Source organism: Pseudonaja textilis, unplaced genomic scaffold (genome assembly GCF_049901715.1).
Source record: "Pseudonaja textilis isolate UNSWEBS1 unplaced genomic scaffold, rPseTex1.2 PTEXSCF22, whole genome shotgun sequence".
In the NCBI taxonomy this organism is placed as follows: Eukaryota; Metazoa; Chordata; class Lepidosauria; order Squamata; family Elapidae; genus Pseudonaja; species Pseudonaja textilis.
Genome location: NW_028262865.1, coordinates 730,005 through 757,924, shown reverse-complemented (window position 1 = coordinate 757,924; position 27,920 = coordinate 730,005). Strand labels below are relative to the sequence as shown.

The following is a 27,920-nucleotide window of genomic DNA, read 5'->3' as shown; positions in this document are numbered from 1 at the left end:
ACTATATTAAATGATATAGAAGTGATCTCCTCTCAGAACAAGCTGGAGGAAATATTTCTTGATGCCCAGAATGTATTTGTGGTCTCCTTTATATTCACTTCTTTACATGAAGAGGAGCCATTTCTCTTGAGCTTACGGGACTGGCTTCAAGACCAATTCTTGCAACAATCAGATAAGTCCACAAAGTCACCTCCTGGGGTGAAGAAAGGCAAGGCCTGGTTTGAGGACAAGGAGAGGACCCATAATGCTCGCCGAGCTGCCAAGTCCATGAAAGACTTTTTCAGTACCAATCAATCCAATGAGAAGGTCCACTTTGTGGTTGCCTCCCTCCCGGATGTGAACAACCCAGGAGCCTCGATATACCTTTATGAAGACGGAGATCTTGTCAGTAAGAACGTTGAGTTGCCCTCAAAACCTCTCCCTTTCCTCATCACTGAACGGAGACACAACCGCCTTCAACTGAAGTTTCAGCCAGCTGAATATGGAAAGGCTGCCGTCTCCAGCTATCTGGTAGAGTACAAAGTTGCCGATGAAGAAAAATGGAAGTTGGTGAGGACAGAGGACACGAGGGAGATGTTCCTGCTGAAAGATCTGCCTCCAAACACTGAGTACCAGTTCCAGTACGCTGCTTGTTCCAAGCTGGGCCTTAGTAAATCCAGTGACTTGACCCCACCCATCAAGACCCTTCCCACCAGCCCCCCTGAGAAATTAAGAATGGTCACGGCGGCACCTTCTGTCATCTCTGTGGCCTGGATGAGCCCCAGCATCGTTGCCTCCGGAGTTGTGGTCAAGGAGTACAAGGTGGAGTATAGAATGGTGGAGGCTGGAGCTGGGAAGGACCAATGGACTGAAAAAAAGACAGGGAGAAAAACAGAGTTTTATCCCATTGAAGGTCTGAAGCCCCAGACGGCCTACAGAATAAGAGTGTTGGCCGTGTGTGAGAATGGTGCTCTGGGTGTCCCTAGTGAGGAACTGGAGGTCTCCACATCACTGGAGGAAGAAGATGGAGGAAAGATAGCCCACCAGTTCCTTCAGAAAGGCTACCTGGTGGAGGACAGGCAGCCATTAGTCTTCGCCCTTCCTCTGGAGAAGGTCCCTTCAGATGCCTCCAATTCCTGTCTCACATACCAGCTTGGAAAGGAGAACCCAGAAGTGCCCAACAAAGTCATCCTGGTGATGGGGGCCACAGGATGTGGGAAAACCACTCTGATCAACGGGATGATCCATTATATCCTGGGGGTCCAGTGGGAAGATGATTTTAGATTCAGACTCATTCATGAAACCGCTCCACTTCTTGGAAGCAGGACATCGGAAGTCACAGCCTACGTGGTGAACTATGAAAGAGGTTTGCAATGTCCTTATTCTCTCACCATCATTGACACGCCAGGGTTTGAAGGCACGAGAGACGCAGAGCAAGACAAACGGGTGCCGGAGCAGCTCCTGGAGTTTTTCTCCACCCTGGGGAGCCTTGACCACGTGGATGCCATCTGCTTGGTGGCCCAGGCCTTCCTTCCCCATTCAACTGACATCCAGAAACGCATCTTTGATTCCATGCTCTCCGTGTTGGGAAAAGACCTGAAGGATAACGTCCAACTCCTGATCACCTTTGCGGATGCGGGGACCCCACCTGTCCTGGAGGCCCTCGCGGAGGTTAAATGGCCACTTGCTCAGGATGAGTCAGGGACCCCTCTTCACTTCAGATTCAACCATTCCTCTCTCTTTGGTCCACGAGAATACGGAGGAAGCCGTCATGCTGCGGCCGAAATATCCTGGAAAATGAGCGCCGAGAGCATGAAGGATTTCTTCGATTCGTTCAAGAGGCTGGAAACCAAAAGTTTAACCTTGACCCTGGAGGTCCTCAAGGAACATCAGAAACAAGAAGTTGCTCTTAGACGACCAGCCCCTCCTAAGGTTGAGCCAGTCCAGCCAAATAGTTTCCAGATTACTATTCATCCGGGGACTGATGAGACAGCTTTGGTCTCTGGGTACCAGGTGGAATATCGGATTGCAGAAGGGAACTGGAAAGGTCTCCGTATAGAAAGTCCTCAGGATCGATTCACCCTTCCAGAGGACCATCTCAATCTTCGGTACCAATTCCGATATGCTGCGGTGACTCCACAAGGGCTCAGTCCATGGAGTGAGGAGACCACCTGCATCTGTCCTCCGTTGAAGCCTGCAGAGGTAATTGGATATGAGGAGGGGAGGAGGAGGAAGAGGAGGGGGAGAAGGAGATGGGTGAGGAAGGGAGGGGGGAGTTGGAAGAAGGAGAGGAATGGGAGGAGTGGAGGGGAGGAAGGGAAGGAGGAGGAAGAGGAGGAAAAGGGAATGAGCAGGAAAGGGAGGAGGAAGGGAAGAAGAAGAGTTGGAGGAAGAGGAAAAGGAAAGGAGGAGGAAGGAGAGGAAAAGGACAAGGGAGGAGGAGGAAGAGGAGGAGATGGGGACAAAGAGGAGGAAGAAGAAAGGATGAATGGGAGGAGGGGAGGAAGTGGAGGGGGAGGAGGAAAAGGGAATGAACAGGAAAGGGAGGAGGGAAGAAGAAGAGGAGGAAGAGGAAAAGGAAAGGAGGAGGAAGAGGAAAAGGAAAAGGAGGAGGAAGAAGAGGAAAAGGACAAGGGAGGAGGAGGAGGAAGAAAAGATGAATGGGAGGAGGAGGAGGAAGTGGAGGGGGAGAAGGAGATGGGTGAGGAAGGGGAGGGGGAGCTATGGTTTTATATACCATACTTAGATCAGTCCGAAGACAGAGTAATTCAAGGTTTTCTAGGTCTAGTATTTCAAGCCTGGTGGCCTAAGGTCTTCTATGACGAGTAGAGGAGTGGAGAACTCTTCTTGTGAAATATTTCTGGGCTTTCTCAACTGTGCTAATATCAGATACGTAATGTGGGTTCCAGACCGATGAGCTGTATTCAAGTATTGGTCTAGCAAATGTTTTGTATGCTCTAGTTAGTAGTGTGATATTACCAGAGAAAAAGCTACGTAGGATTAGGTTAACAACTCTTAATGCCTTTTGGGCTATGTGGTTACAGTGAGCTCTGGCACTTAGATCATTAGAGATGAGTCCTCCAAGGTCCTTTACAGAGCTTGGATCATCAACAAGATCTTGACTATTCAGCCTGTATTTTATTTTCTATATTTATTTATTTTTTGGCCAATATGTAAGACAGAGCATTTATTGGTTGAGATTTGCAGTTGCCATTTGTTTGACCATTCGGATACATCGTCGAGGCCTTTTTGAAGGGTAGCAGTATTGTCTGTGGCGTTGAATAGCTTTACATCGTCAGTGAAGAGAACACAGTTGCTCTTTTATATATATATATATAAAAATTTTTATTGATTTTTAAAAACAAACATAAACACACAAAAAAGATAAAACATAAAAACATAAAACATCCTTTTTGAAAGCAGCTTGATCCCAGGTTACATCTCTTCGTACAGACACAAATTCAAATTCATGTTCATTTTATATACCATTCCAATATCTTATCGCCATTCTACATTTTCTATGTAGCTTCTCTCCTCTTTTAACTTTCTTCATTTTATTTTATTTATTTCATCTCAATTCAGATCATTATACTTATATTCTTTGTCTGTCCTGTTTCCAGCGGTCTATTATCTTTTCTCATTAGACAAAATTTCTCCTGTAATCACTGATAGGAGTATGACGCCGTTATATCTTTCCCCTAAATTTATAACACTTAATATAATACATAACTTCCATTCGGATTCTGCTTAGTACATTCTAAAGTTACACACTATATTTTAAAAAGAGAAAAATTTATAAATATATAATGTAATTAAAACAACAATCCATGCCAATTCAAATCTATTGTTAATATTAGTATTCATTTAAATCTTAAACATTTTACACATTACTTTTCAAATAAGTATCATACTTCTATGGGAACGCTTACAAACTTTCCATAGTTGCTTCCCCCCACTTCACTCATATTTTAAAACATTGTATCATTAAAATGTTCCCATTCGTTCCTAGTTCAATTCTCTCATTTATTTCATTTCATTTATTTTGTTCACAAAACTTTCACTGAGTTACACTGAGTATTTTATCCCACTTTTTAATCATATGTTATTTCCAATTTTCTAACATAATTTCTAATACAAATATAACAATACAATCTTATGTACTTCTGCAGAATCACTTTTTCAGTTAAATTTTTACCCGTTATCTCTAAATAAGTCCTGTTTCTTTACATCTTGCTCCAAACCTTTGTAACTTCTCTTCCCTTCCTCCCTCCCTTTCTTCTTCTCTCTCCCCTTTTTACACCCTTGTCTCTCCACCTCCATTTCCCTCTTCTGTGTTCCCTTTTTCTGTTGCTTTCTAACATTATATCCACTTTTCACCTTATTTTTCCCTTTTGGGGTTGTTTTTTGGGCTCTTAAAGTCTCCATTCTCTTTCCCTCCCTTTCTCACTTCTTCCCTAAGTAAAGTTACTTGTTCGTCAAAGATGGCTTCTTCTTTGTCCCAATCTTCTTGTTGCGTAGTCTTTTCTTGCCGTTTCTCATAGGTACAAATCGCCATTTCTAAGAATTGAAAAACAGAGCCAAGAGAGCCCTTCCCTTCTTGTTCCTCTTCTTTATATTTTTTTAAAATTCCATTTTCAGTTCATGCACAAGTGATGCCATTGTGATTTTTTTTTTCAAACAACCACCCAAGGGTTTTTAGTCATTCAAATATAATTTCCAAAAATCCCAAAGTCACCAAGCCATCCAAATACACACAAGGTGTTTCTTTTAGCACTTTCTTCTTTTTTCGCTTTCTATTCCTGGAGTTACTATTTAGTTACAAAGTTCCAGTTACGATGTATCTTTTAGAACAGTGGCCCCCAACCTTTTTTGGACCAGGGACCGGTTTCACAATTATTTATTCTTCCACGGATCGGTACCTGAGTAATGTGAGACTCCACTGCCATCGGGATGGCTCTTCGTTCGAAGCCACCACCACCCTCTTCGACGAAACTAAGGCACGAGCACCCAAACGCCGCTTTCCAACTGAAAACCCGGAAGCACTTTCCAACCGAAAACGCGGAAGCAACCAAAACCCCGGAAGCGCCATTGAAACAAGATGGCGGCACCCAAGCTTTGCGGCCCAATAAAAAATGATCCACGGACCGGTCCCGGTCTGGGGACCGGTGGTTGGGGACCCCTGTTTTAGAAGCCTTGTTAGAATTTAATCAGATTCTTTTAAATTCCAGGCAGTCTCCTCCTTCCAAATCCTACTCTTATTCTTTTCCTCTCCCTTCCCACTTATAGCAAGAAAAAAAAATTTTTTTTTAATGTTCACAAATCCTTATCGTCCCCTCGACATTTAATTTTCCAGTTGAATTACCTCTTGATGCCAAAGCGGGTTTTTCCAGATTTCTCATTCCTCTCTGTTCGCTGTCAACGTAAGGAAGGAGAGTGAAAGAAAAAAAAAAAAAACCTTTCCCCTTTCACTTTCGTTCGCTGCTTCCGAATCTTCTTTGGGAGCGATGTTATCTTTTATAAAATTTAAATCCCAGGATCCCTTGGTTGTTGCTTCTTATCCCGGTCGGCCAAAACTTTCCCTTCTTAACGTCCTCCTGCACTTTCTTTTCCGGGCGAGTGCTTCTTTGAGGCGGCCATTTCTGACCGCTGCTTGTTTGCCTTCGGGAAAAGGAGTTGAGCCAGCTGGGGAGGAAAGATGCGGCTTCCCTCGACCCTGATGGGGATCTCCCCCCCCTCTCTTTGCCACCTCTACGGGGTGGCTTTGCCCCGAAGCCAGACTGGCTCGGGACGCTCCAGCAGTGAGCCCAGGCAGAAACCACGGACGATCGCAGATTCCTGCCTGCCGCCGAAGCCCTGCAAACCAGAACGGAATTGCTCTTTTTCTGATGGCCGCTGAATTCTCTCCAGGCAGACAACTAAGGTGAGACCGGGAATCGAGAGCAGGGAAACAACAACTTCTTTTGACACACACACACACACACACACACACACAAACACTCTTTATCCTCCTCAATTCCAATTCCCTCGCTCACAATTCCAAAATCTGATCTTCCCGGAGGAAGGTTTTGGTCTTGCCGTTTTAATTCTTTTGTGTGCCATTTCTTCTTTTCCTACCCTGTTTCTCCAACAAGACGACCTCCCCCAATCGGAAGTCCCAGCATGTTTTATAGGTGTGAAATGAAATGAAACATCCAAGCCGTCGCCGCCCGCCTGAAGATGTAAGGGGGTGGGGGAATTAAGTCACCCCCGAAAAGACGGCCTAGCCGTTTTTGGGGGGCTCAAAAAAAAATTAGACCCGGCCTTCCATCCCTCCTTCCTGTCTCCTTCCCTCCCTCCTTCCTCCCTTATTTCTCTCCCTCCTTCTTTCCTCCCTTCCTATCTCCTTCCCTCCCTTCCTCTTCCTCCCCTCCCTCATCCACCCTTCCTTCCCTCCTTCTTTCCTCCCTTTCTATTTTCCTTCCCCTCTTCCTCCCTCCTTCCTCCCTCCTTATTTCCATCCCTCCTTCTTCCTCCCCTTCCTATCTCTTCCCTTCCTTCCTCTTCCTCCTTCCCTCCTCCCTCCCTTATTTCCTTCCCCCCCTTCTTTCCTCCCTTCCTATTATCCTTCCCCTCTTCCTCCCTCCCTCCTTCCTCCCTTATTTCCTTCCCTCCTTCTTTCCTCCCTCCCTATTTTCCTTCCCCTCTTCCTCCCCACCCTCCTTTCCTCCCCCTTTTTTCTCCCTGGCTGTTTGGGGAGAGAAACTTCCGGAGTTGATTCCAGAGTTTTGCTTTTCCCACAGAAACTTCTAGATCAGCGCTGTGAAGTTTTTCCGGAAGCGTCTGGAAATATCCAAGGTAATGGGGCGGGGAGGGGCTGCAGTGGGGGTTGGGTAACAGCTGGGGTCCTCGGTGGGGTGGGGAGGATGGGCTATGGTGGCCTCAGACTGGGGAAGTCAGGGGGTTCGGGCTCCCGGAAGTCCTCAGCTTTACGACTGGCCCAATGTTTCGGTCGTTAAGTGAGACATTGAAGAGAGTTTTGCCCCCACGTTACCATTTTTCTCACCACCGTTGCTAAGTGAAACTCAGGGCTTTCCCCAGAGGGGAACTGTCCAGGTATCCTCAATTTACAACCCAAATGGAGTCCCAAATGGTTCAGTCGTTAAATGAGACATTTGTTGAAGGGCGTTTCCACCACCCCCGGTCGTTAAGCAAATCAGGCTTCCCCATTGAAATTTCTGCGGGTCACACACACACATGGACGGACGGACGGACGGTGGCTGCCACCATTGCCAATATGAAGCAGTGGCCGAGCGTCTGATTTTCGATTGGGTGAGGAGGGGGAATGCGTCAACGGTCGTGAGTGTGAAGAAACGGTCGTAAGTCCTTTTTGCCATCGTAACTTTGGACAGTCGAGGAAGGAAGGGTGGTTAAGTCGAGGACTGCAAGCTTAAGCTCCCTACAAGAATCTGACCTACTAACAGTCAGGGGGGAAATAAGCCGAAGATAAGAAAGGAGAGAGAGAGAGAGAGAGAGAGAGAGAAATGGATAGACAGATAGATGGATAGATAAATAGATGGGGATATATAGATAGAGAGATGGAAACAGAGATGATAAAGATAAACAGATGGAAAGATAGATGGAGAGATAGAGATAGATGGAGAGATAGATATACATGATAGATAGATAGATGGATACATGGATGGATGGATAGATAGATAGATAGATAGATAGATAGATAGATAGATAGATAGATATAGATATAATTGGAGAGATAGATGGAGAAGGGGAGAGAGATATGGAGAGATAGCTATAGATGGAGATAGATGAAGAGATAGATGGAGAGAAAGAGATGGATAGACGGATAGATAAATAGATGGGGATATATAGATAGAGAAATGGAGAGAGATGATAAAGATAAATAGATGGAAAGATAGATGGAGAGTTAGAGATAGATGGATGGATGGATAGATAGATAGATAGATAGATAGATAGATAGATAGATAGATAGATAGATGATAGATAGATAGATAGGTAGGTAGGTAGGTAGATAGGTAGGTAGGTAGGTAGATAGGATGGGTGGATGGATGGATGGATGGATGGATGGATGGATGGATAGATAGATAGATAGATGGATAGATCAAGTGGCAGGAAAATCAGGAGATTTAGGCAGTTCAAAGGAGTATCAAGACTGATTGCAACCTTAAGCTCCCTACAAGAATCTGACCTATTAACAGTCAAGGGGAAATGAGCGGAAGATAAGAAAGTAGGTAGATAGATAGATAGATAGATAGATAGATAGATAGATAGATAGATAGATAGATAGATAATGATAGATAGATAGATAGATAGATAGATAGATAGATAGATAGATAGATAGATAGAGATGGAGAGATAGAGGGAGAGAAAGAGACATGGATAGATAGATGAGGATATGTAGGTAGAGAGATGGAGAGAGAGATGATAAAGATAAATAGATGAAAAGATAGATGGAGAGATAGAGATAGATATACATGATAGATACATAGATGGATAGATAGGTATAGATGTAGAGATGTTGATATAATTGGAGAGATAGATGGAGAAGGGGAGAGAGATATGGAGAGATAGCTATAGATGGAGATAGATAAAAAGATAGATAAATAGATAGATAGATAGATAGATAGATAGATAGACAGATAGACAGATAGATGGATAGATAGATCAAGTGGCAGGAAAATCTGGAGATTTAGGGAGCTCAAAGGAGGATCAAGACTGATTGCAACCTGAAGCTCCCTACAAGAATCGGACCTACTAACGGTCGGGGGGGGCTTTGTGTTTGTAGGGCCCGAACGGCGGATCGTCCTGGTGGGCAAATTTGGCAACGGGAAATGCACGGTGGGCAACACCATCCTGGGAAGCCCGGTCTTCAAATTCAATATGTTCCTGTCCCAGTGTTGCCAACGGGAGGAGGCTGTGGTGAACGGCCGGAAAGTGGTGGTGGTGGACACGCCGGGCTTCCTCGACCCGACTTGTCTCGAGCTTCGAACCTTGGCCGAAGTGAGCAGGTGCATCGGTTTTTGCAGGCCGGGCCCCCACGTCATCCTGCAGGTGATCTGCCTGGGCCGCTTCACCAGGGAGGAGGAGGATGCGGTGCGCTTGATCAAGGAGATCTTCAGCTTGAAGGCCAAGGATTACATGATCATCCTCTTCACCCGCAAGGAGGACCTGGAGGGCAAAACCCTGGAGGAGTTCATCGCCGAAGGCAACGCGGTCCTGAAGGAGCAGATGTACCACTGCGGCAACCGCTTCCTGGCCTTTAACAACAAGGCCGAAGGCGCGGAGTGCGAAGCTCAGGTGGGCCAGCTGATGGCTATGATTGACGCGCTGGTGGAGAAGAACCGCGCCGCCCCGTGCTACACAGAGGAGATGATGAAGGCTGACAAGGAGCACTTTACCAAAAAACCGCACTCTTCCTGGCTGTCTCGTTTCTTTTGAGGATGGATTGTCTTTGCTCGCCGCCGAAAGAAAAAGAAAGAAAGAAAGAAAGAAAGAAAGAAAGAAAGAAAGAAAGAAAGAAAGAAGAAAGAAAGAAAGAAAGAAAGAAAGAAAGAAAGAAAGAAAGAAAGAGGAAAGTAGAAGACAAAAAGAAAGAAAAGGTAGAAGAAAGAGATAGATAGATAGATAGATAGATAGATAGATAGATAGATAGATAGATAGATAGATATAGATAGAGGGATAGATAGAAAAAAGAAAGAAAAAAAGAAAGAGAAAGAAAAAGGATGGTAGAAGAAAGAAAGATGGAAAGAAAGGAAGGAACGTAGAAGAAAAAAGAAGGATAGATATATGTAAAGATAGAAAGAAAGAAAGAAGGAAAGAAAGAGAAAGTAGAAGAAAGATGAAAAGGAAAGGAAGTTAGAAGAAAGACAGATAGATAGATATAGATAGAAAAAAGAAAGAAAGAAAGAGAAAAATGATGGTAGAAGTAAGAAAGATGGAAAGAAAGGAAGGAATGTAGAAGAAAAAAAGATAGATAGATATATGTAAAGATAGAAAAAAAGAAAGGAAAGTAGAAGATGAAAAGAAGGAAAGGAAGGTAGAAGAAAGACAGATAGATAGATAGAGAAAGAAAGAAAGAAAGAAAAAGAAAGAAAGGATGGTAGTGTCAATTTACGGGAAAGATAGAAAGGCGTCACACTTTAAAATTGATTACAAGGGAAATTTTTTGTTAAAGAGAAGAGATAAATAGATAATTGGAAAAGAACGGGCAAAAGATACAAGTATAATTATTTTAAAATAAGATGAAATAAACAAAATATAATTAAGAAAGTGAAAAGAAGGGAGAAGTTATATAGAAACTATAGAATGGTAAATAAGAGAAGTAATGGTATATAAGGTGAGCCTGAATTTGATTTAGGTCTGTAAAAAAAGATGCCAAAAAGAAGTTTTATGTTTTGTGTTTTGGTTAGCTATGTTTGATTGAGAATTAATAAAACCTTGGAGGAATAAAACTAAAGGGAGAAACAATGAGAAATTGGGAAAAGATATGTACAAATGATAATTTGGAATTATGTTGTATAAAAGAATGTCTTATTTGTTTTGTCAAAATCTACAAGTAGCCTTCAGAAAGGAGGTTTTATGTTTCTATGTCTTGTTTTGTGTTTTGTATTTTGTGTCTTTATGTTTGATTGAGAATTAATAAAACCTTCATAGAAAGAAATATAATTGAATAAAAGTGAAGGGAGAAACAGTGAGAAATTCGGAAAAGATATATGTAAATGTAAATGTGGAACTATGCTGTATAAAATAATGTTTTATTTGCCTTGTTAAAACCTATAAGTGAGCTTTAGAAAGGAGGTTTTATGCTTTTATGTCTTATGTTTGTCTTTAAAAAATTAATAAAATTTGTTTGAAAAGAAAAAAGAAAGAAAGGATGGTAGAAGAAAGAAAGATGGAAAGAAAGGAAGAAAGGTAGAAGAAAGATAGAAAAATAGATAGATGTAAAGATAGATAGAAAGAAAGAAAGAAAGAAAGAAAGAAAGAAAGAAAGAAAGAAAGAAAGAAAGAAAGAAAGAAAGAAAGGAAAGTAGAAGAAAGATGAAAAGAAAGAAAGGAAGGTAGAAGAAAGATAGATAGATGGAAAGAAAAAAGAATGCAAGAAAGAAAGATGGAAAGAAAGGAAGGTAGAAGATAGATAGATGGGAAGATAGAAAGAAAGAGAAAGAAAGAAAGAAACAGAAAGGTACAAGAAAGATGGAAAGGAAGGAAGGTAGAAGAAAGATAGAAAGACAGGAGGAAAGAAAGAAAGAGAAAGGAAGGTAGAAGAAGGAAAGAAAGGAAGGTAGAAGATAGATAGATAGATAGATAGATAGATAGATAGATAGATAGATAGATAGATAGATAGATAGATAGATAGATAGATAGATAGGAAGGTAGGTAGAAGAAAGATGGAAAGGAAGGAAGGTAGAGGAAGGGCTTCTGAAGGCCAAAAACTAGGCCGGAAATACCGGAAGGGACGAAGCCAGCCTAGTTTTCGGCCTGCGAAGCCTACAGAAGCCTGAGGCAGGTCTTCTGAAGGCCCAAAACTAGGCCTGGAAATACCAGAAGGGACAAAACGGGCCTAGTTTTCAGCCTGGGAAGCCTACAGCAGCCTGAGAAAGGGCTTCTGAAGGCCAAAAACTAGGCCCGGAAATACCGGAAGGGGCCAAATGGGCCTAGTTTTCGGCCTGCAGAACCTACAGAAGCCTGAGGCAGGTCTTTTGAAGGCCAAAAACTAGGCCCGGAAATACCGGAAGGGACGAAACGGGCCTAGTTTTCAGCCTGCGAAGCCTACAGAAGCCTGAGGCAGGGCTTCTGAAGAACAAAACTAGGCCTGGAAATACAGGAAGGGATGAAACGGGCCTAGTTTTCGGCCTGCAAAGCCTACAGAAGCCTGCAGAATCCTTCCTCGAGGCTCAGGGTGGGCAAGCACGCCCACAATTTTTTGGGGGGCACAGAAGCCCAAAAAAAGGTTAGCCACCACCAGAATATGCGTAGACGTGAGTAAATCATTTCACAGAGTAGACCACCGCCGACGTCTTGGGAAGAAGCCAGAAGAAAAAGTGTGAGAGATAGTACCACCGACCGGACAGATTTGCAACTGCCTGACAAACCGTACTCAACGGATCAACTAGTCCAACCCCCGCCTCAAGCAGGAGACCCGTACGGAAAGCGTCGAATGAAAGTGTGTGAAAGGGACCTCGGAGGTCCTCTAGTCCAATCCCCCTCCTCCAGCAGGAGACCCGTACAGTAAATGTCGAATGAAAGCATGGGAAAGGGACCTCAGAGGTCCTCTAGACAACTGAGCACCGTGTTCATTTTTTACGGCTGCCAACGCGCAACAACTGACTCATGTTTACGGGATCGCCCGATAGGACTCCGAAGTCCATCTCTCGGGGATTATTTGCAAGCCAGGCTTTTGCCCCTTCGGTATTCGTCACTTTTGGTTTTCCCCGCCTAGGTGTAAACCCTTGCTTTGTCTCCGCCTTAATTTTCGTTTTCGTTCAATAGTTTAAATCACACACACATAAATCAGCAATAAATCTACGTAATTATAGTCTATGTACTGTGCTCTCTATTCCATAGCTATAAGAGGAGATAAGTTATGTATTTTTCAGGATACCATATATTACATATATATTATAAATAAAATATGAATTTAATTTATTAAATTAAATTTTATTTAATTTACTAGATCTCCATTTCCTGGCCATTTCGTGATGTCCACAGGTTAATAGTGTTGGGTTTTTTTTTGTAAATTTTATTGGTTTTTAAAAACAACCATAAACAAACAAAACATCAAACTTTCTTCCGTATGTATACAAACCGTGTGCCATTTGGTTTATAAATCATTTTGTGCATCTAATTTCGCAGTCTTCAATTACAGTTCCATTCCATCAAAACTCATATTATCAATCAAAAATTAGATAACCTGTTATCATTATTAATCATTTCACTATAGTTTTATTCATTCATATTTTACGAGATAACCAAAATTCACTTAGTTTCTTTTATAACAATTCATATTATCCTCCCAAATCTATCCTAAAAACATTTTGTACATATAATAAAAAAGAAACACATCTTTATATATTTATTATTTTCTAAAAATCTACTATACATGTGTGTGTGTGTGTCTGTCTGTCTGTCTGTAAAAGAAGAAACAGTCATCCTGCAATCTCCGGAACGTAAAATTACATTTATTGTACGTACTAACATTTCGTCAGCTTCTGCTGACATCGCCAGAGGATTAAGCTACCATTACAGAGATCTCTGCCTTTACACCTCACTAATCAATTTAGTAAAGACTTATTGAATGGTATACATGTGTATTTGCCCACAATTGAAAAGAGAGATAAAATACCGAGAGAGGGAAAAAACAATGGAAGAAACATTGAAAGGTGCAGAAATGAAGAGTTTGACACTAGAAACGAAAGAAAAGAAGAAGAACCCGAATATATAGTTACACGGTGTACGGAATACGTTCTCCTCAACGGAAAGAGAATAGAACAACCTACAAAAAGATTTGATGTATTTAGAGAGAGCAATGAGAGGAATTGAAGCAAACTTATAATGTGTGATATTAGGCCTATGGGAATATATATCGACATATTGGATTAGTATTAGATTCGATCAGAAGGATTTCACTTATAATGTTCAGATAATTGAAATATGTCCCCAAACCGACGCACGATTGAAATTGAATGGTTTCTTGTATGTGTGTGTGTATATATGTGTGTGTGTGTGTGTGTGTGTATGTATGGCATTCATCTTTGTTCAGGTATTTTCCCACGTCATTGTAGTTGTGCTTTTAAAGTTGTAGCGACGTTTCAGCAGAATCTCATCTGCCATCAGGCTTCTGTATGTATGTATGTGTGTGTATATATATATTCCCGTGTACGATTAAGAGTATCTTGGTGATATTTCGGCGAGGTCCCACTCGCCATCCTCAGGCTTAAGTCCTTCCGTTTGGTGTGTTTGGATTTTAAGTGACAGTTTGTGTTGACCTTGTTTTGGACTGAGTCAAAAGCTCTTCCTAGGAGAGCTTTTTTTTTTTTTCTCCTCCAGCCTGAAGGTTGAGTTAGAGATAATAAAGGGATTCTTCTGGCTTTTCTGACTGGGGTGGCCTTGGTGCCACGCCCCTTCTGGATCATCGCAAGCAGCATTTAAGATAGTTGGACTATAATATATACGGTGACGACGAAACAGAGAGCGATGATTGCCGCGACGATAATATTTTCTCTCAACCACCCAGCTTTTTCGGCCATTTTGCGAGCGTTGCGGTTCTCCACTACGAAAACCTGGATGATGGCGTCCCTCAGGTTGGGTTCCAAATACAGCCGGTTGACGTAGTACCGCCCGCCATTCTTGACGACGGTTCTCCTCACTATCGCCATCAGCTCGGAGACTTGCCTTGCCCGCTCGTCGCCCACTGCCCTGTTGTTGAAACCGCAGAAGCGGTGCCCGCACCGCCAGATCAGTTCCTGCAGGGCCCGGTTGTCGGCATTGCGGACATACTCCTGCAGGGGGGTCCCTCCCAGATCCTCCACGCAGGTGAAGAGGACGATGGTGTGCCGGGCGGATTTGGGCCCAAAGATATCCCAGACGCACTTGGCGGCGACGGCGTCTTCGGCGGTGAAGCGTCCCACCTGGGTGACCAAGATCAGGGCGTGGGGGCCGGGCTGGGAGAAGTCGATGCAAGCCAGGATCTCCCGTCGCACGATCTCCGTGTAGTCGTCAGTGTCGAACAGGCCGGGGGTGTCGACCACATAGACCGCCATGCCCTGCCAGCTTCCCTGCCCCCTCTGGCACCTCAGGGTGGTGGTCTTGGCTGACACGACGGACTCAAACTCCTTCCGTCCGAGGATGGTGTTGCCCGTGGCACTTTTCCCACCGCCCGACTTTCCGACCAGGATGAGCCGGAGTTCGGCATCGTCCCCTGGGAGTTGGAAGAGACAGGGAGACGGCGTTAGGGCGGAGTGTAGTTACACCGCCGGAATGGAATTCAGGGCATGGATTCAGTTGTTGACAGAGAAAGTGGACGGGGGGATGGATGGAGGGAGCAAAGGCGAGAGAGAGAAAGAGAAAGAGATGGATAGAGAGAAAGAGAGAGAGAGAGAGAGAGAGAGATGGATAGATAGCCAGCGAGGGAGATAATAGAAATAGAGATAGGTGGATGGGTGGGGGATCGACACACTTGGAGGATCGGATACATAACTATAGATGGATGGATGGACGGACAGAAGGATGATAGGATACCCACGAAAAGTCTCTCTCTCTCTCTCACACACACACACATATATATATGATAGAGATAGAGATTTAGATAGAGATAGATTAGAGATAGATAGATAGATAGATAGATAGATAGATAGATAGATAGATAGATAGATAGATAGATGAGAGAGAGATGGAGATAGATAGATTGATAGAGAAATGATAGAGGATAGGAAGGTAGATAAATGATAGAGAGATGGAGATAGAGAGAGAGAGAGATAAATGATAGATGATAGGTAGGTAGATAAATGATAGAGAGATGGAGATAAATAAATAGAGAGATAAATGATAGATGATAGAGGTAGATAAATGTTAGAGAGATGGAGATAGATAGAAAGAAAGAAAGAAATGATAGAGAAATGGAGATAAATAGAGAGAGACAGACAGACAGACAGACAGACCAAGTGACTGAATCCGGCCTCCGTCTTGCCCCCCCCCCCGGACATGGCCACCGTCGTAAGTCCAAGTCAGTTGCCGAGCCCCCCGAGGTTGGTCCTCTGGGGAGGGGGGGGGTCGGGGAGGGTCTCTTACCTGCCCAGCCTCCCCGCTCCACGTCGGCCTGAAAGAGGGGAAGGGGGGGATGGGAATTAGGAGCGATCCTCTGCTTGGGAAGAAGGGAAGGGGGCAGCGAAGGAAAGGGAGGTGTATTTCCCCCCGGGGGAGGGGGCGGGGAGGGAGGGAAGGAGGAAGGAAGAGGAAAGAAGGAAGGAGGGAGAGAGGAAGGGAGAAAGAAGAAAGAAAACCAGGAAGGACAGAAGGAAGGAGGGTGGGAGGAAAGCAAGAAAGAAAGGAGGGAGGAAAATAGGTCAGAAAGGGAGGGAGGAAGGAAGGGAGGAAGGAGGGGAGGGCCGGGACCCCCCCTTGGAGACAACCCCCCCCCATTCTTCTCCCCATATCTACCTGGCGAGAGTCAGCCAAGGACTGGTAGGCCATTTCGGTCTCCTTCCTTCCTTCCTTCCTTCCTTCCTTCCTTCCTCTTCTCTTCTCTTCTCTTCTCTTCTGTGGAAAAATAAAACAACACATCAATCTCCTTACAGAGTCACAGAGACGGGAGGGACCTTCCGAGGTCATCTAGTCCAACCCCCTTTTCCCAAGGCAGGAGACCCCTGACAAGAGTCACAGATGGGAGGGAACCCTCAGAGGTCATCTAGTCCAACCCCCTTTCCCAAGGCAGGAGACCCCTGGCAAGAGTCACAGACGGGAGGGAACCCATGGAGGTCATCTAGTCCAACCCCCTTCTTTCTCAAGGCCCTAGACCTCCTACCACCCCTCATCTTTTGGGGGGGGTGAGGTTAGGAAAATGAGGGAGGTTTGGGGATTTTTTGGGGGGGAGGGAGGGGGTCGTCTCTGGTTGGATTATTCCATTAGGCTGGCGGGGGGGAGGGAGGGTCCCCAGTGCCAATGGACAGGTAAGGCAGGCGAGCCCCCTCCCCCTTGCAGAGCCCTGGGGGTGTGTGAGGGCGGGCCCAAAGACCCTCAGAGGTCATCTAGTCCAACCCCCTTTCCCAAGGCAGGAGACCACCACCCCACCCACCATATCTACGTCCCTAAAAGACCCCAGGGTGGGGGGAGTTAGACTCCGGGAAGGGAGGGGGGGTGTCTCTCTCTCCTTGAACACCCCCAGGGGGAGGGGGCTCAGCCTCTTAGCCCCTCCCCCCAGGAATCTTCCTCCTCCTCCTCCTCCTCCTCCTCCCTCCTGCACAAGTCCTCGGATCTACGTCCCCTCCTTCTGGGGAGGGGGGGAGGGGGAGGAGGGCCCGGAATAGGGAGGGGCGCTCTGTGTGTGTGTGTGTGTGTGTGTGTGTGTGTGTGTGAAGTCCCCCCTTCACCTCTGGAAAGGGGCTGCGGACCCTCCTTGTCCCGCTTTGCGTCCGATCGGCTCCTTTCCTCCCCCCACCCCCCCACTCCCCACCCCGAAGAAGGAAAAAAGGAAGGAAGGAGAATGATAGATCGAAGGAAGGAAGGAAGGAAGGAAGGAAGGAAGGAAGGAAAGAAAGAAAGAAAGAAAGAAAGAAAGAAAGAAAGAAAGAAAGAAAGAAAGAAAGAAAGAAAGAAAGAAAGAAAGAAAGGTAGAAGAAGGAAAGAAAGGTGTGGTAATATATTCATCATATTCTGCAAGTTCTTGTACAGCTTTGTATAGATCTGGGGGTATCACAAACGCTCCTCATGGGGGCAGTAGTGCTTTTATGATGGGTGATTTGATCCTGTTGGGGTCTGCAAAGCTCAGAGACCAGGAATGTGCGTGGGGGTTCACAGTACCCAGCCGAGCCATTCCCATGAGACCTTTGGTGCCTGGATATTCTCACGGGAACTTTATCACCTTCGCTGAGGCCTGGCTGAGATAATGCTGCTGAGGTAATTGTTTTGATTTTGTACTTGCATTTTCTTAATAAATACTGCTACCCGAGTGCTCTCGGGCTGGCAATTGCTCAGACGTTTCCCTGCGTCTCCCATTTTTCAATTGTCAGACCACCACAGAAAGGAAGGTAGAAGATAGATAGATAGATAGATAGATAGATAGATAGATAGATAGATAGATAGATAGATAGATAGATGGAAACGAAGAAAGGAAGGAAGGAAAGTAGAACAAAGATGAAAAGAAAGGAAGGAAGGTATTAGAAAGACAGATAGATATAGATATAGATAGATATATGGAAAGAAAAAAGAAAGAATGAAAGAAAGATCGAAAAAGGAAGGAGTAGATACAAAGAAAGAAAGAAAGAAAGAAAGAAAGAAAGAAAGAAAGAAAGAAAGAAAGAAAGAAAGAAAGAAAGAAAGAAAGAAAGAAAGAGAAAGGAAGGTAGAAGGAAAAAGGAAGGTAGAAGAAAGATAGATAGAAAGAAAGAAAGAAAGAAAAAGAGAAAGGAAGGTAGAAGAAGGAAAAAGGAAGGTAGAAGAAAGATAGATAGAAAGAAAGAAAGAAAGGAAAAGAGAGAGAGAGGAAAGAAACAAAAAGAAAGAAAGAAAGAAAGAAAGAAAGAAAGAAAGAAAGAAAGAAAGAAAGAAAGAAAGAAAGAAAGAAAGAAAGAAAGTAGCATAAATTTCCGCCCGGTCGGCTCCTTTCCTTTCCTCCCCTTCCCCCGCCCCAGGCCGGCTGAGACACCCGCCCTCCCCCTCCCCCGCCCTCCCCTCTCCCCCCCCCCAACCCCCCCGCCTCTCACCGGAGTCTCTCTCGGACCAAAAGACGAAGCGAAGCTTCTCGGGGCTGCGTTTGCGGAAAAGTCCCGACGGGGAAACGCCCCGCCCCCCCGCCTGCCCGCCCCGCCCTCCCACCAGTCGGGGGCGGGACGGGAGAGTTCTCCGAGGGGTGGGGAGGGGAAAATGTCGGAAGGTCCGACTAGAGGACCTCCGAGGTCCCTTCCCAATTATGATTCTTTCAGGGTCTCCTGCTCGGGCAGGGGGTCGGACTAGATGACCTCCCAGGTCCCTTCCGACTCTCTAATTCTCTGTAAGGGTCTCCCGCTGTTGAGGACGGGGTTAGACTAGAAGACCTTCCTGGATCCCATCCAGCTTTCTCACTGTGTAACGGTCTCTTGTTTGAAGAGGGGTCGGACTAGATGATCTCCAAAGGTCCCTTCCCACTAATTATTCTTTCAGGGTCTCCTGCTCGGGCAGGGGGTCAGACTATTTGACCTCTGAGATCCCTTCCAATTATTATTCTGTCGGAGCAAATGGGGGGGGGTCAGACTAGATGACCTCGGGGTGGCCGGGGCGGAGGGCGAGGCTCGCCGGGCAGGAAAAGAGGAGGAAAGAAAACGGGGGGGGGGGAACGGCCGCTTTCCCTCCAGTCACGTGATTTCCCCGCTTTCGCTTTCGTCCGTCCCCCCGCCCGCGCCGCTTCCAGTTCGCGCAGGCGCAGAGAGGCCAGGCTGGAAGAAGTGGCTGGCGGAGTAGTAGCTTTAGGAGGAGGAGTTTTACTCCTGGGAGTAGCTGGGAAAAGGGGACCCTCTGGCCATCCAACCAAACCCGGAGCTTTTTTCGTTGGAAGCCGTGACGGGAGGGGAAGACGGTGCTTAGCACGGGGGGGTTGGACTAGATGACCTCTGAGGTCCCCTTGCGACTCTCTTGTCCTTCCTTCGCTTCTTTTTCTGATCTTGGCCTCCCTTGGCTCACTTTCCTCCGAAGGAAACCCAGGCAGGGAGCGGGATGACAGAAGGACGGAAGAGTTGGAAGGGGGCCCTCGGAGGTCCTCTAGTCCAACCCCCTCCTCCAGCAGGAGACCCCGACAGCATCGCCCTGTTGGAAGAGACGGAGCCGGAAGGGGGCCTTGGAGGTCCTCTAGTCGGACAATCCCCCCCCCCCCACGGCCTCCCAAGCCTCTTTTGGGTCGGGATTCTGACCCACCTCGTGTTTGGGGAGGGGTCTCCTCGGAAGTGGGGGGGAGAGAGTGGGGGAAGGGAGGGAGGGAGAGAAAGAGAAAGGGGGAAAGAGAGAAAGAGAGAAAGAAAGAGTGTGAGGGAGAGAAAGAGGGAGGGAGAGGGAGAGAAAGGGAGAAAGGGGGAGAGAAAGAGTGCAATGGAGAGAAAGAAAGAGTGTGAGGGAGAGAACAGGGGAGAGAGAGAACGAGGGAGGAGAAAGATGAGGGAGAGAAAGGGAGTGAGAAAGAATGTGAGGGAGAGAGAAAGAGGAAGGAAGAGAAAGAGAGAGAAAGGGACAGTGTGAGGGAGAGAAGGAGATGAAGAGAGTGAGGGAGAGAGAGAGAAAGAGAGTGAGGGGGAGAAAGAAAGACAGAGCGAGAGAGAGAAAGACAGAGAGAAAGAGAATGGGAGAGAAAGAGAGGAAGGGGGTGAGAAAGAGTGTGAGGGAGAAAGAGAGAGAAAGAGTGAGGGAGAGAAAGGGGAGAGAGAGAAAGAGTGTAAGGAAGAGAAAAAGAGTGAGGGAGAGAAAGAGAGTAAGAGAGAAAGGGAGTGAGAAAGAGTGAGGGAGAGAGAGAGAGAAAGACAGAGAGAGAGAGAGAGAGAGAGAAAGACACAGAGAGAAAGAGAATGGGAGAGAAAGAGAGAAAGAGGGTGAGAAAGAGTGTGAGGGAGAAAGAGAGAAAGAGTGAGGGAGAGAAAGAGAGAAAGAGTGAGGGAGAGAAAGAGAGAAAGACTGAGGGAGAGAAACAGAGAGTAAGAGAGAAAGGGAGTGAGAAAGAGTGAGGGAGAGAGAGAGAGAAAGACTGTGAGGGAGAGAAAGAGGAAGGGGGAGAGAAAGGGAGTGAGAAAGAGAGTGTGAGGGAGAGAGAGAGAAAGACAGAAAGGAAGAGAGAGAGAGAGAAAGAGTGTAAGGGAAAGAGAAAGAGAGTAAGAGAGAGATAGGGAGTGAGAAAGAGACTGTGAGGGAGGGAGAGAGAGGAAGAGGAAGAGGAAGAGAAAGTAGCCAAATGGAGGGGAGGAGCTGTGACGCTGGGAGTCTCCTCCCCTCCTCCTCCCCTCCCCTTTGGGCGCTCCCAACTTCAGTTCTGGGAGAGACGGAGGAGGAGACGACGGAGGAGCGACTGGCGGAGCTCTGGTGAGCCCTCAAAAGAAGCAGCGGGGGTCGCGGAGAGTCCTCCCCCTCCCAGCCCCGAAGGAGTAACTCAGGTTGCTCTCTCTCCCTCCCTCCTAAGTCCCCCCTCCCCTCCCCAGGCAAAGGGGGAGGAGGAGGAGGGTGGGGGCTCCTCTAACAGGACTGCCCAGCCCTCCCCCTCCCCAAATTCCCTCCCTCCCTTCCCGTGGGGGTGGGAGGAAGAAGAAGAAGGGGGAGGGGCTGCAAAGTGTCTCCAAAGTGGGGGGAGGGAGGGGGCTTCACTTCCGCCCCAACGATCCCCTCCCCCATTGTCCGGACAAAGCCCCCTCCCCATTCCTGGCCTCAAGAGGGGGGAGGAGAGGGGAGATTGGGCAGTCCGAAAGGGAATTGGGGGTGGGGAGGGCAGAGGAGGGACAGGCGGGGGTGGGATGGGTTGGGCTAGCTGACCTCCAGGGACCCTTTCAAATTCTGTGAGGCTCTGATTCTGCCAGGGGTCTATAGGACGGCTTGAGCGGTGGGAGGGGGAGGGGCTGGGCAGGGGGAGTTGGGCTAGATGACCTCCAGGGTCCTTTGGACTGGGGGTCTGTAGAATGGGCTGGGGAGGAGGAGACTTCCTCCTTTTGGGTTCTTCGCTTTGCCCTCCCTTTTCTTTCCTTCCTTCCTCCTTCCTTCCTCCCTCCCTCCCTCCTCCCTCCTTCCTTCTTCCTTTCCCTTCCTTCTTCTCTTCCTTTCCTTTCCTTTCCTTTCCTTCTTTCCTCTTTCCTTCTTTCCTCCTTTCCTTTCCTTTCCTTCTTCTTTCCTCCTCTCCTTTCCTGTTTTCTGTTCCTTCTTTCTTCCTTTCCTTCTTTCCTCTCCTTCTTTCCTCCTTTCCCTCCTTTCCTTTCCTGCTTTCCGTTCCTTCTTTCCTCCCTCCCTTCCTCTTCCTCCCTCCCCCCTTCCTCCCTTATTTCCATCCCTCCTTCTTTCCTCCCTTCCTATTTTCCTTCCCCTCTTCCTCCCTCCTTCCTCCCTCCCTTATTTTCATCCCTCCTTCTTTCCTCCCTTCCTATCTCCTCCCCTCCCTTCCTCTTCCTCCCCTCCCTCCTTCCTCCCTCCTTTCCTCCCCCTTTTTTCTCCTGTTTGGGGAGAGAAACTTCCGGAGTTGATTCCAGAGTTTTGCTTTTCCCACAGAAACTTCCAGATCGGTGCTGTGAAATTTTTCCGGAAATGTCTGGAAATATCCAAGGTAATTGGGGGAGGGGCTGCAGCGGGGGTTGGGAAACAGCTGGGGTCCTGGGTGGGGTGGGGAGGATGGGCTCTGGTGGCCTCAGACTGGGGAAGTCAGGCGATTCGGGCTCCTGGAAGTCCTCGGCTTTACGATGGGCCCAACATTTCGGTCGTTAAGTGAGACATTGCAGAGAGTTAGATAGATAGATATAGATGGAGAGAAAGAGAGATAGACGGATAGATAGATAGATAGATAGTGCTCCTGACCGGCCCCCCTCCTTCTCTCTCCTCTTCCCGCTTTGGGTTTGTAGGGCCCGAACGGCGGATTGTCCTGGTGGGGAAAACCGGCAACGGGAAAAGCGCGGTGGGCAACACCATCCTGGGATGCCCGGTCTTCGAATCCAAGATGTCGTTCGCCTCCGTCACCCAGACTTGCCAACGGGAGGAGGCCATGGTGAACGGCCGGAAAGTGGTGGTGGTGGACACGCCGGGCTTCCTCGACACGGCTCGTCTCGAGCGGGAAACCTCGGCCGAAGTGAGCAAGTGCATCAAGTTTTGCATGCCAGGTCCCCACGTCATCCTGCAGGTGATCCGCCCAGTCCGCTTCACCAAGGAGGAGAAGGACGTGGCGCGCTTGATCAAGGAGGTCTTCAGCTTGAAGGCCAAGGATTACATGATCATCCTCTTCACCCGCAAGGAGGACCTGGAGGGCAAAACCCTGGAGAAGTTCATCGCCGAAGGCAACGCGGGCCTGAAGGAGCAGGTGTACCGCTGCGGCAACCGCTTCCTGGCCTTTAACAACAAGGCCGAAGGCGCAGAGCGCGAAGCTCAGGTGAGCCAGCTGATGGCCATGATTGACGCGCTGGTGCAGAAGAACCGCGCCGCCCCGTGTGGTAATATATCCATCATATTCTGCAAGTTCTTGTACAGCTTTGTATAGATCTGGGGGTATCACAAATGCTCCTCATGAGGGCAGTAGTGTCTTTATGATGGGTGATTTGATCCTGTTGGGGTCTGCAAAGCTCAGAGACCAGGAATGTGCGTGGGGGTTCACAGTACCTAGCCGAGCCATTCCCATGAGACCTTTGGTGCCTGGATATTCTCACGGGAACTTTATCACCTTCGCCGAGGCCTGGCTGAGATAATGCTGCTGAGGTAATTGTTTTGATTTTGTATTTGCATTTTCTTAATAAATACTGCTACCCGAGTGCTCTCGGGGCTGGCAATTGCTCAGACGTTTCCCTGCGTCTCCCATTTTTCAATTGTCAGACCACCACACCCCGTGCTACACGGAGGAGATGATGATGGCTGACAAGGAGCACTTGGCCAAAAACCGGGACTACTCTTGGCTGTGTCCTTTGCTTTGACGGGGACGGCGGCAAAACGCTCGGGGCTCAGCTTCCAGGCGCCACGACGGCAACTCCACGATCGTCTTTGTCTCGGCTCGGCCCGCTTCAGCTTTCCGCTTCCCCCTCCGGAACTCCCCCCCCTCCCAGGAGAGTTTCATGGCGGAGTTTCCCTGAGCTGATTCCGTCTCCCGAGAAGCTGGTTTCTCCGTGGGGTTGAAAGGGGTCTCTCCTTCCTCAATTCCTTTCCTCGTTGCTTCATTCCTCCTTCCTTTTTTCTTTCCTCCCTCTTTTCCTTCCTTCCACCTTTCCTTCCTTCTCCCTCCCTCCCTCCCCATCTCCTTCTTTCCTTCTCCCTTCCTCCCTCCTTCCTTATTGCTGTCCCTCCTTCTTTCCTCCCTCCCTCCCCATCTCCCTCTTTCCTCCATTATTTTCTCTCTCCTTCTCTCCTCCCTCTCCCCATCTCCTCGTTTTCCTTCCTCCCTCCCTCCCTTCCCACCCCACCTCCTCCCTTCCTCCCTCTTCCCCTCCCTCTGATTTCCCTCCATTCCTCTTTCCTCCCTCCCCGTCTTCCTTTCTCTCCTTCCTTCTTTCCTCCCTCTCTCCCCATCTCCTCTCTTTCCTCCTTCTTCCTCCTTCCCTCATTGGTTGTGTGTGTGTGTGTTTGTGTGTGTGTGTGTGTGTCTTTTGTAGTGGGGAACAAGCTTGCACTTCGCAAAAATTCAGCAGCAGGTGTCCGTGCACCTTTATTATTAAATTGGCAATAAATAAAATCATAACATTAAAATAAATACAATAAAATTTATCCTATTTACGTTTGACATAATGTGCCATTCTAATAATAGTTAATCAAATTGCTTTGATTAAGGTGTGATCTCTCCTTATCTTAGGCTATACTGCACTACTAGCTCGATCCCCGTGCTTTGCTACAAAACTATGTGAGGATTTTTGTTTGGGCCGGGGGGGGTTGGACTGGATGACCTCCAAGATACCTTCCAACTGTTCTTATACTGTCATTCTGAAAAAAGTCTCCGGCTTGAACAGTCCCGACTCTCTCCTTCGGTAATCGGGCTGTGACCGTCCAAAATGCGAGTCGGTTTGCGAGCATCTGAATTTTGATCCCGAGGCCACCGGGGCTGCCGCAACGGTCGCGAGCATGAAACGCACATCCCATAAGTCCCTTTTTCTTCCAGTGCCGTTGTCATGCGGAATGGTCACTAAATTCACCTCTTGTTCAGTCGAGGACTATCTCCGTTGAAAGCGGAGCTCTTCGGGGCCAATGTCTCAGGGACTGAGACAAAAATGGGGCAATGGGAGTGGAGGCGGGGCTTGCAGAACGATGGATACAGTGGTGGTATGCTACCGGTTCGGACCAGTTCGACCGAACCGGTTGTCAAAAAAAAAAAAAGCCATCAATCAGCTGCGGTGGGGAAAGCTGCGCAACGGCATTCGGCAAAGCACGCCCACCAAGCCACGCCCACCAAACCATTTGAATCCCACCACCAGACGGGGACACAGGTCCGCAGGTGTGTGAGAGAGCGGCAATCAAGACTGTGTCGAAACGGGCAACAACCTCACCAAGGACAAAAGAGGAGCTTGGAGGTCGGCAAAGAAAGGACGGCTCGGAATTCGGCAGGGAGCCTGAATTGCCGAAGGAAAAATAAAAATCAGATTTGGCTGAAGAAGAAATGAGATATTTTTTGGTGGGGTGTGTGTGTGTGATTCCCTGGCTTTGTTCCCCAATTTGGGGTGTTGGGTGTTTGAAGGCACAAACTCCCACACCCACACGGTTTCCTGGCTGCCTTGATAAGCGGCCAGACTCATCTCGGTTGTGTTGAATTGGGCGTCTTTAATGTTCCTTTAAAAACAAAACAAGAAAAACCGCGGTTTTCCTGTTTGAAAAGGTTTCCTCTTGAGAAGGAATCGCTTCTCTGAATTGTTCAGCCGCCTGGATTCATTGGCTGTGACGGGCAGCCGTAGAAAATGGATGGATGGATGAGAGGGAGGGAGGGAGGGAGAGAGAGAGAGATGATAGATGGAGGGAGGGAGGAAAGGCTGGTTTGAAAAAATAAGATGAGAAACAGAAAAAGCCGTGACTCAGATGGGCTTTTATTTTCGACCACGTGGTTTACAGGCAGTGCTTTTCAGGCCACAAGAGGCCATTTTCAGGTTGTTTGGACTCAAAAAAACCCCAACAACTGGCCGTTTTTCAGGTGTTTTTCTGAAGTTTTGGGAAGCGTTATTTGGCTGTGGTCAAATTTGCGGTCTGTTTGTCAGCCATTTACCAGGCAGTTTTTCAGGCCTTTTCAGGCAGTCTTTCAGGCCATTTTTCTGTACATTTGGAGGGGGACGTTTTTTGGCCCATTTACAGGCTGTTTTTCAGCCATTCTCAGGCAGTTTTTGGGGCCTTTGCAGGCAACTTTAGGGCCCATTTGGGGGGAGTTTTGGGGAGTGTTTTTTGGCCCATTTCCAGGCCATTTTTGGCCTATTTGCAGGATGTTTTCCAGCCATTTTTCAGGCAGTTTTTCAGGCCTTTTTTAGTCAGTTTTTTGGGCCTTTTCTGGCAGTTTTTCTAGCTATTCCTCAGGCAGTTTTTCAGGCAGTTTTCAGTCGGTTTTGGGGGCCTTTTCAATCAGTTTTTGGGGCCTTTTCAGTCAGTTTTTCTAGCCATTTAGCAGTCAGTTTTTCTGGCCATTTCGCAGTCAGTTTTTCTAGCCATTTCTCAGGCAGTTTTGGGGCCTTTTCAGGCAGTTCTTCAGGCCATTTTTCGGGCATTTCTCAGGCAGTTTTGGGGCCTTTTCAGGCCGTTCTTCAGGCCGTTTTTCGGACATTTCTCAGGCAGTTTTGGGGCCTTTTCAGGCAGTTTTTCTAGCCATTTCTCAGTCAGTTTTTCGGGCATTTTCAGTCAGTTTTTGGGGCCTTTTCAGTCAGTTTTTCTAGTCATTTCGCAGTCAGTTTTTCTAGCCATTTCGCAGTCAGTTTTTCTAGCCATTTCTCAGTCAGTTTTTCCAGCCATTTCGCAGTCAGTTTTTCTAGCTATTTCTCAGGCAGTTTTGGGGAGTGTTTTTTTTGGCCCATTTCTAGGCCATTTTTGGCCTATTTGCAGGCTGTTTTCAGCCATTTCTCAGGCAGTTTTGGGGCCTTTTCAGGCAGTTCTTCAGGCCATTTTTGGGCATTTCTCAGGCAGTTTTGGGGCCTTTTCAGGCAGTTCTTCAGGCCATTTTTCGGGCATTTCTCAGGCTGTTTTTGGCCTTTTCAGGCAGTTTTTCTAGCTATTTCTCAGGCAGTTTTGGGGAGTGTTTTTTGGCCCATTTCTAGGCCATTTTTGGCCTATTTGCAGGATGTTTTTCAGCCATTTCTCAGGCAGTTTTTCAGGCCTTTTTCAGTCAGTTTTTTGGGCCTTTTCAGTCAGTTTTTCTAGCCATTTCTCAGTCAGTTTTTCGGGCATTTTCAGTCAGTTTTTCTAGCCATTTCTCAGTTTTTCGGGAATTTTCAGGCAGTTCTTCAGGCCATATTTTGGGCATTTTGTGGGAAGATTTTTTGGCCCATTTGCAGGCCATTTCTCAGGTAGTTTTTCAGGCCATCTCAGGGAGTTTTTTGGGCATTTTCCTGACTTTTTAGGCAGTTTTTTTGGGGGGGGGTTTCTTGGCCCATTTTCAGGCTGTTTTTCGGCCATTTTGGGGCTATTCTTGAGGCCTTCTCAGGCAGTTCTTCAGGCCATTTTCGAGCCATTTGCCGGGTTGTTTTTGACCTGATAAAAGGCTCAAAATGGGCCCTTGCTCCAGGAGGAGCCCCTGACAGAATCATACAGCTGGAAGGGACCTGGGAGAAAGAAAGAAAATGAAAGAAAGAAACTAGAAAGAAAGAAAAAGGAAGAAAAAAGGAAGGGACCTTGGAGGTCATCTAGCCGAACTCCCTGCTCCAGCAGGAGCCCCTGACAGAATCATACAGTTGGAAGGGACCTGGGAGAAAGAAAGATGAAAGAAAGAAACTAGAAAGAAAGAAAAAAGGAAGAAAAAAGGAGAAAGAAAGAAAGATGAAAGAAAGAAACTAGAAAGAAAGAAAAAAGGAAGAAAAAAGGAGAAAGAAAGAAAAAGAAAGAAAGAAAAAGAAATAGGAAGGAAGGAGGGAAAGAAAGAAAAAGAAAGAAACAGACAGAAAGAGAAAGAAAGAAAAGAAAGAGAAAAGAAAGAAAGAAGGAAAAAAAGAAAGAAAGAAAGAAAACGGGGAGTAAAAAGGAAGGAAGGAAAGAAAGGAAGGAGGGCAAGAAAGAAGAACTAGAAAGAAAAAAGAAAATGAGAAAGGGGGAGTAAAAAGGAAGGAGGGAAAGAAAGGAAAACTAGAAAGAAAAAAGGAGAAAGAAAAAGAAACAAAGACAGAAAGAAAGAAAGAAAGAAAGAAAGAAAGAAAGAAAGAAAGAAAGAAAGAAAGAAAGAAAGAAAGGAAAGAAAGAAAGAAAAGGGGGAGTAAAAAGGAAGGAATGAAAGAAAGGAGGGAAAGAAAGAAAAACTAGACAGAAAAAAGGAAGGGAAAAAGAAGAAAGAATGAGAAAGGGGGAGTAAAAAGGAAGGAGGGAATGAAAGAAAGAAATTAGAAAGAAATTAAAAGGAAGAAAAAAGGAAGGGACCT

General features: G+C 46.7%; 6 protein-coding genes and 1 pseudogene across 15 annotated transcripts in view; 4 read left to right on the top strand and 3 right to left on the bottom strand.

Moving 5' to 3' along the window:
* The window catches only part of LOC113454219 (GTPase IMAP family member 3-like), a 41,530-nt pseudogene extending 23,045 nt beyond the window's left edge, over positions 1-18,485 (bottom strand). Inside the window, exon 1 of the transcript XR_015740567.1 lies at positions 18,396-18,485. The product of XR_015740567.1 is annotated as a GTPase IMAP family member 3-like (transcript). The remainder of the gene's footprint in view (positions 1-18,395) is intronic.
* The window catches only part of LOC113453807 (GTPase IMAP family member 3-like), a 137,203-nt gene that overhangs the window by 13,307 nt on the left and 95,976 nt on the right, over positions 1-27,920 (top strand). Inside the window, exon 1 of one of the 3 annotated variants that reach the window (XM_087918947.1) lies at positions 20,724-20,742. The exons of the other annotated variants lie outside the window; for them this stretch is intronic. The gene's annotated coding sequence lies outside the window, so the exon portion shown is untranslated. Of the gene's footprint in view, positions 1-20,723; positions 20,743-27,920 lie in introns of those variants that run through there. 3 annotated transcript variants of the gene reach the window in all.
* Positions 1-27,920, bottom strand: part of LOC113455120 (GTPase IMAP family member 9-like) — a 128,652-nt gene that overhangs the window by 50,401 nt on the left and 50,331 nt on the right. The window lies entirely within an intron of this gene.
* Positions 1-27,920, top strand: part of LOC113454575 (GTPase IMAP family member 2-like) — an 81,835-nt gene that overhangs the window by 33,605 nt on the left and 20,310 nt on the right. The window lies entirely within an intron of this gene.
* Positions 7-9,441, top strand: LOC113453690 (uncharacterized; the record flags this gene model as incomplete). The annotated part of the gene is made up of 3 exons (XM_087918934.1): positions 7-2,181; positions 6,759-6,813; positions 8,780-9,441. Coding segments are annotated over 3 exons (2,883 nt in total), but the record flags the coding sequence as incomplete, so codon positions are not given.
* Positions 12,631-27,920, bottom strand: part of LOC113453370 (GTPase IMAP family member 2-like) — a 132,179-nt gene continuing 116,889 nt past the window's right edge. Inside the window, exons 1-3 of one of the 4 annotated variants that reach the window (XM_087918948.1) lie at positions 16,150-16,266; positions 15,781-15,808; positions 12,631-14,911 (exon numbers count right to left, since the gene is read on the bottom strand). In XM_087918948.1, the coding sequence (XP_087775074.1) occupies positions 14,139-14,911; positions 15,781-15,808; positions 16,150-16,182 (834 nt within the window). In that variant the 5' untranslated portion in view covers positions 16,183-16,266 and the 3' untranslated portion in view covers positions 12,631-14,138. Of the gene's footprint in view, positions 14,912-15,780; positions 15,809-16,121; positions 16,303-27,920 lie in introns of those variants that run through there. The other 3 variants (XM_087918950.1, XM_087918949.1, XM_087918952.1) reach the window with 3 other exon arrangements.
* On the top strand, positions 20,701-23,312 carry LOC148123723 (GTPase IMAP family member 9-like). Its single transcript, XM_087918990.1, has 4 exons — positions 20,701-20,742; positions 21,910-21,964; positions 22,257-22,838; positions 23,215-23,312. The coding sequence occupies exons 2-4, from the start codon at positions 21,946-21,948 to the stop codon at positions 23,310-23,312; spliced, it is 699 nt and encodes a 232-aa protein (XP_087775116.1). The 5' UTR covers positions 20,701-20,742; positions 21,910-21,945.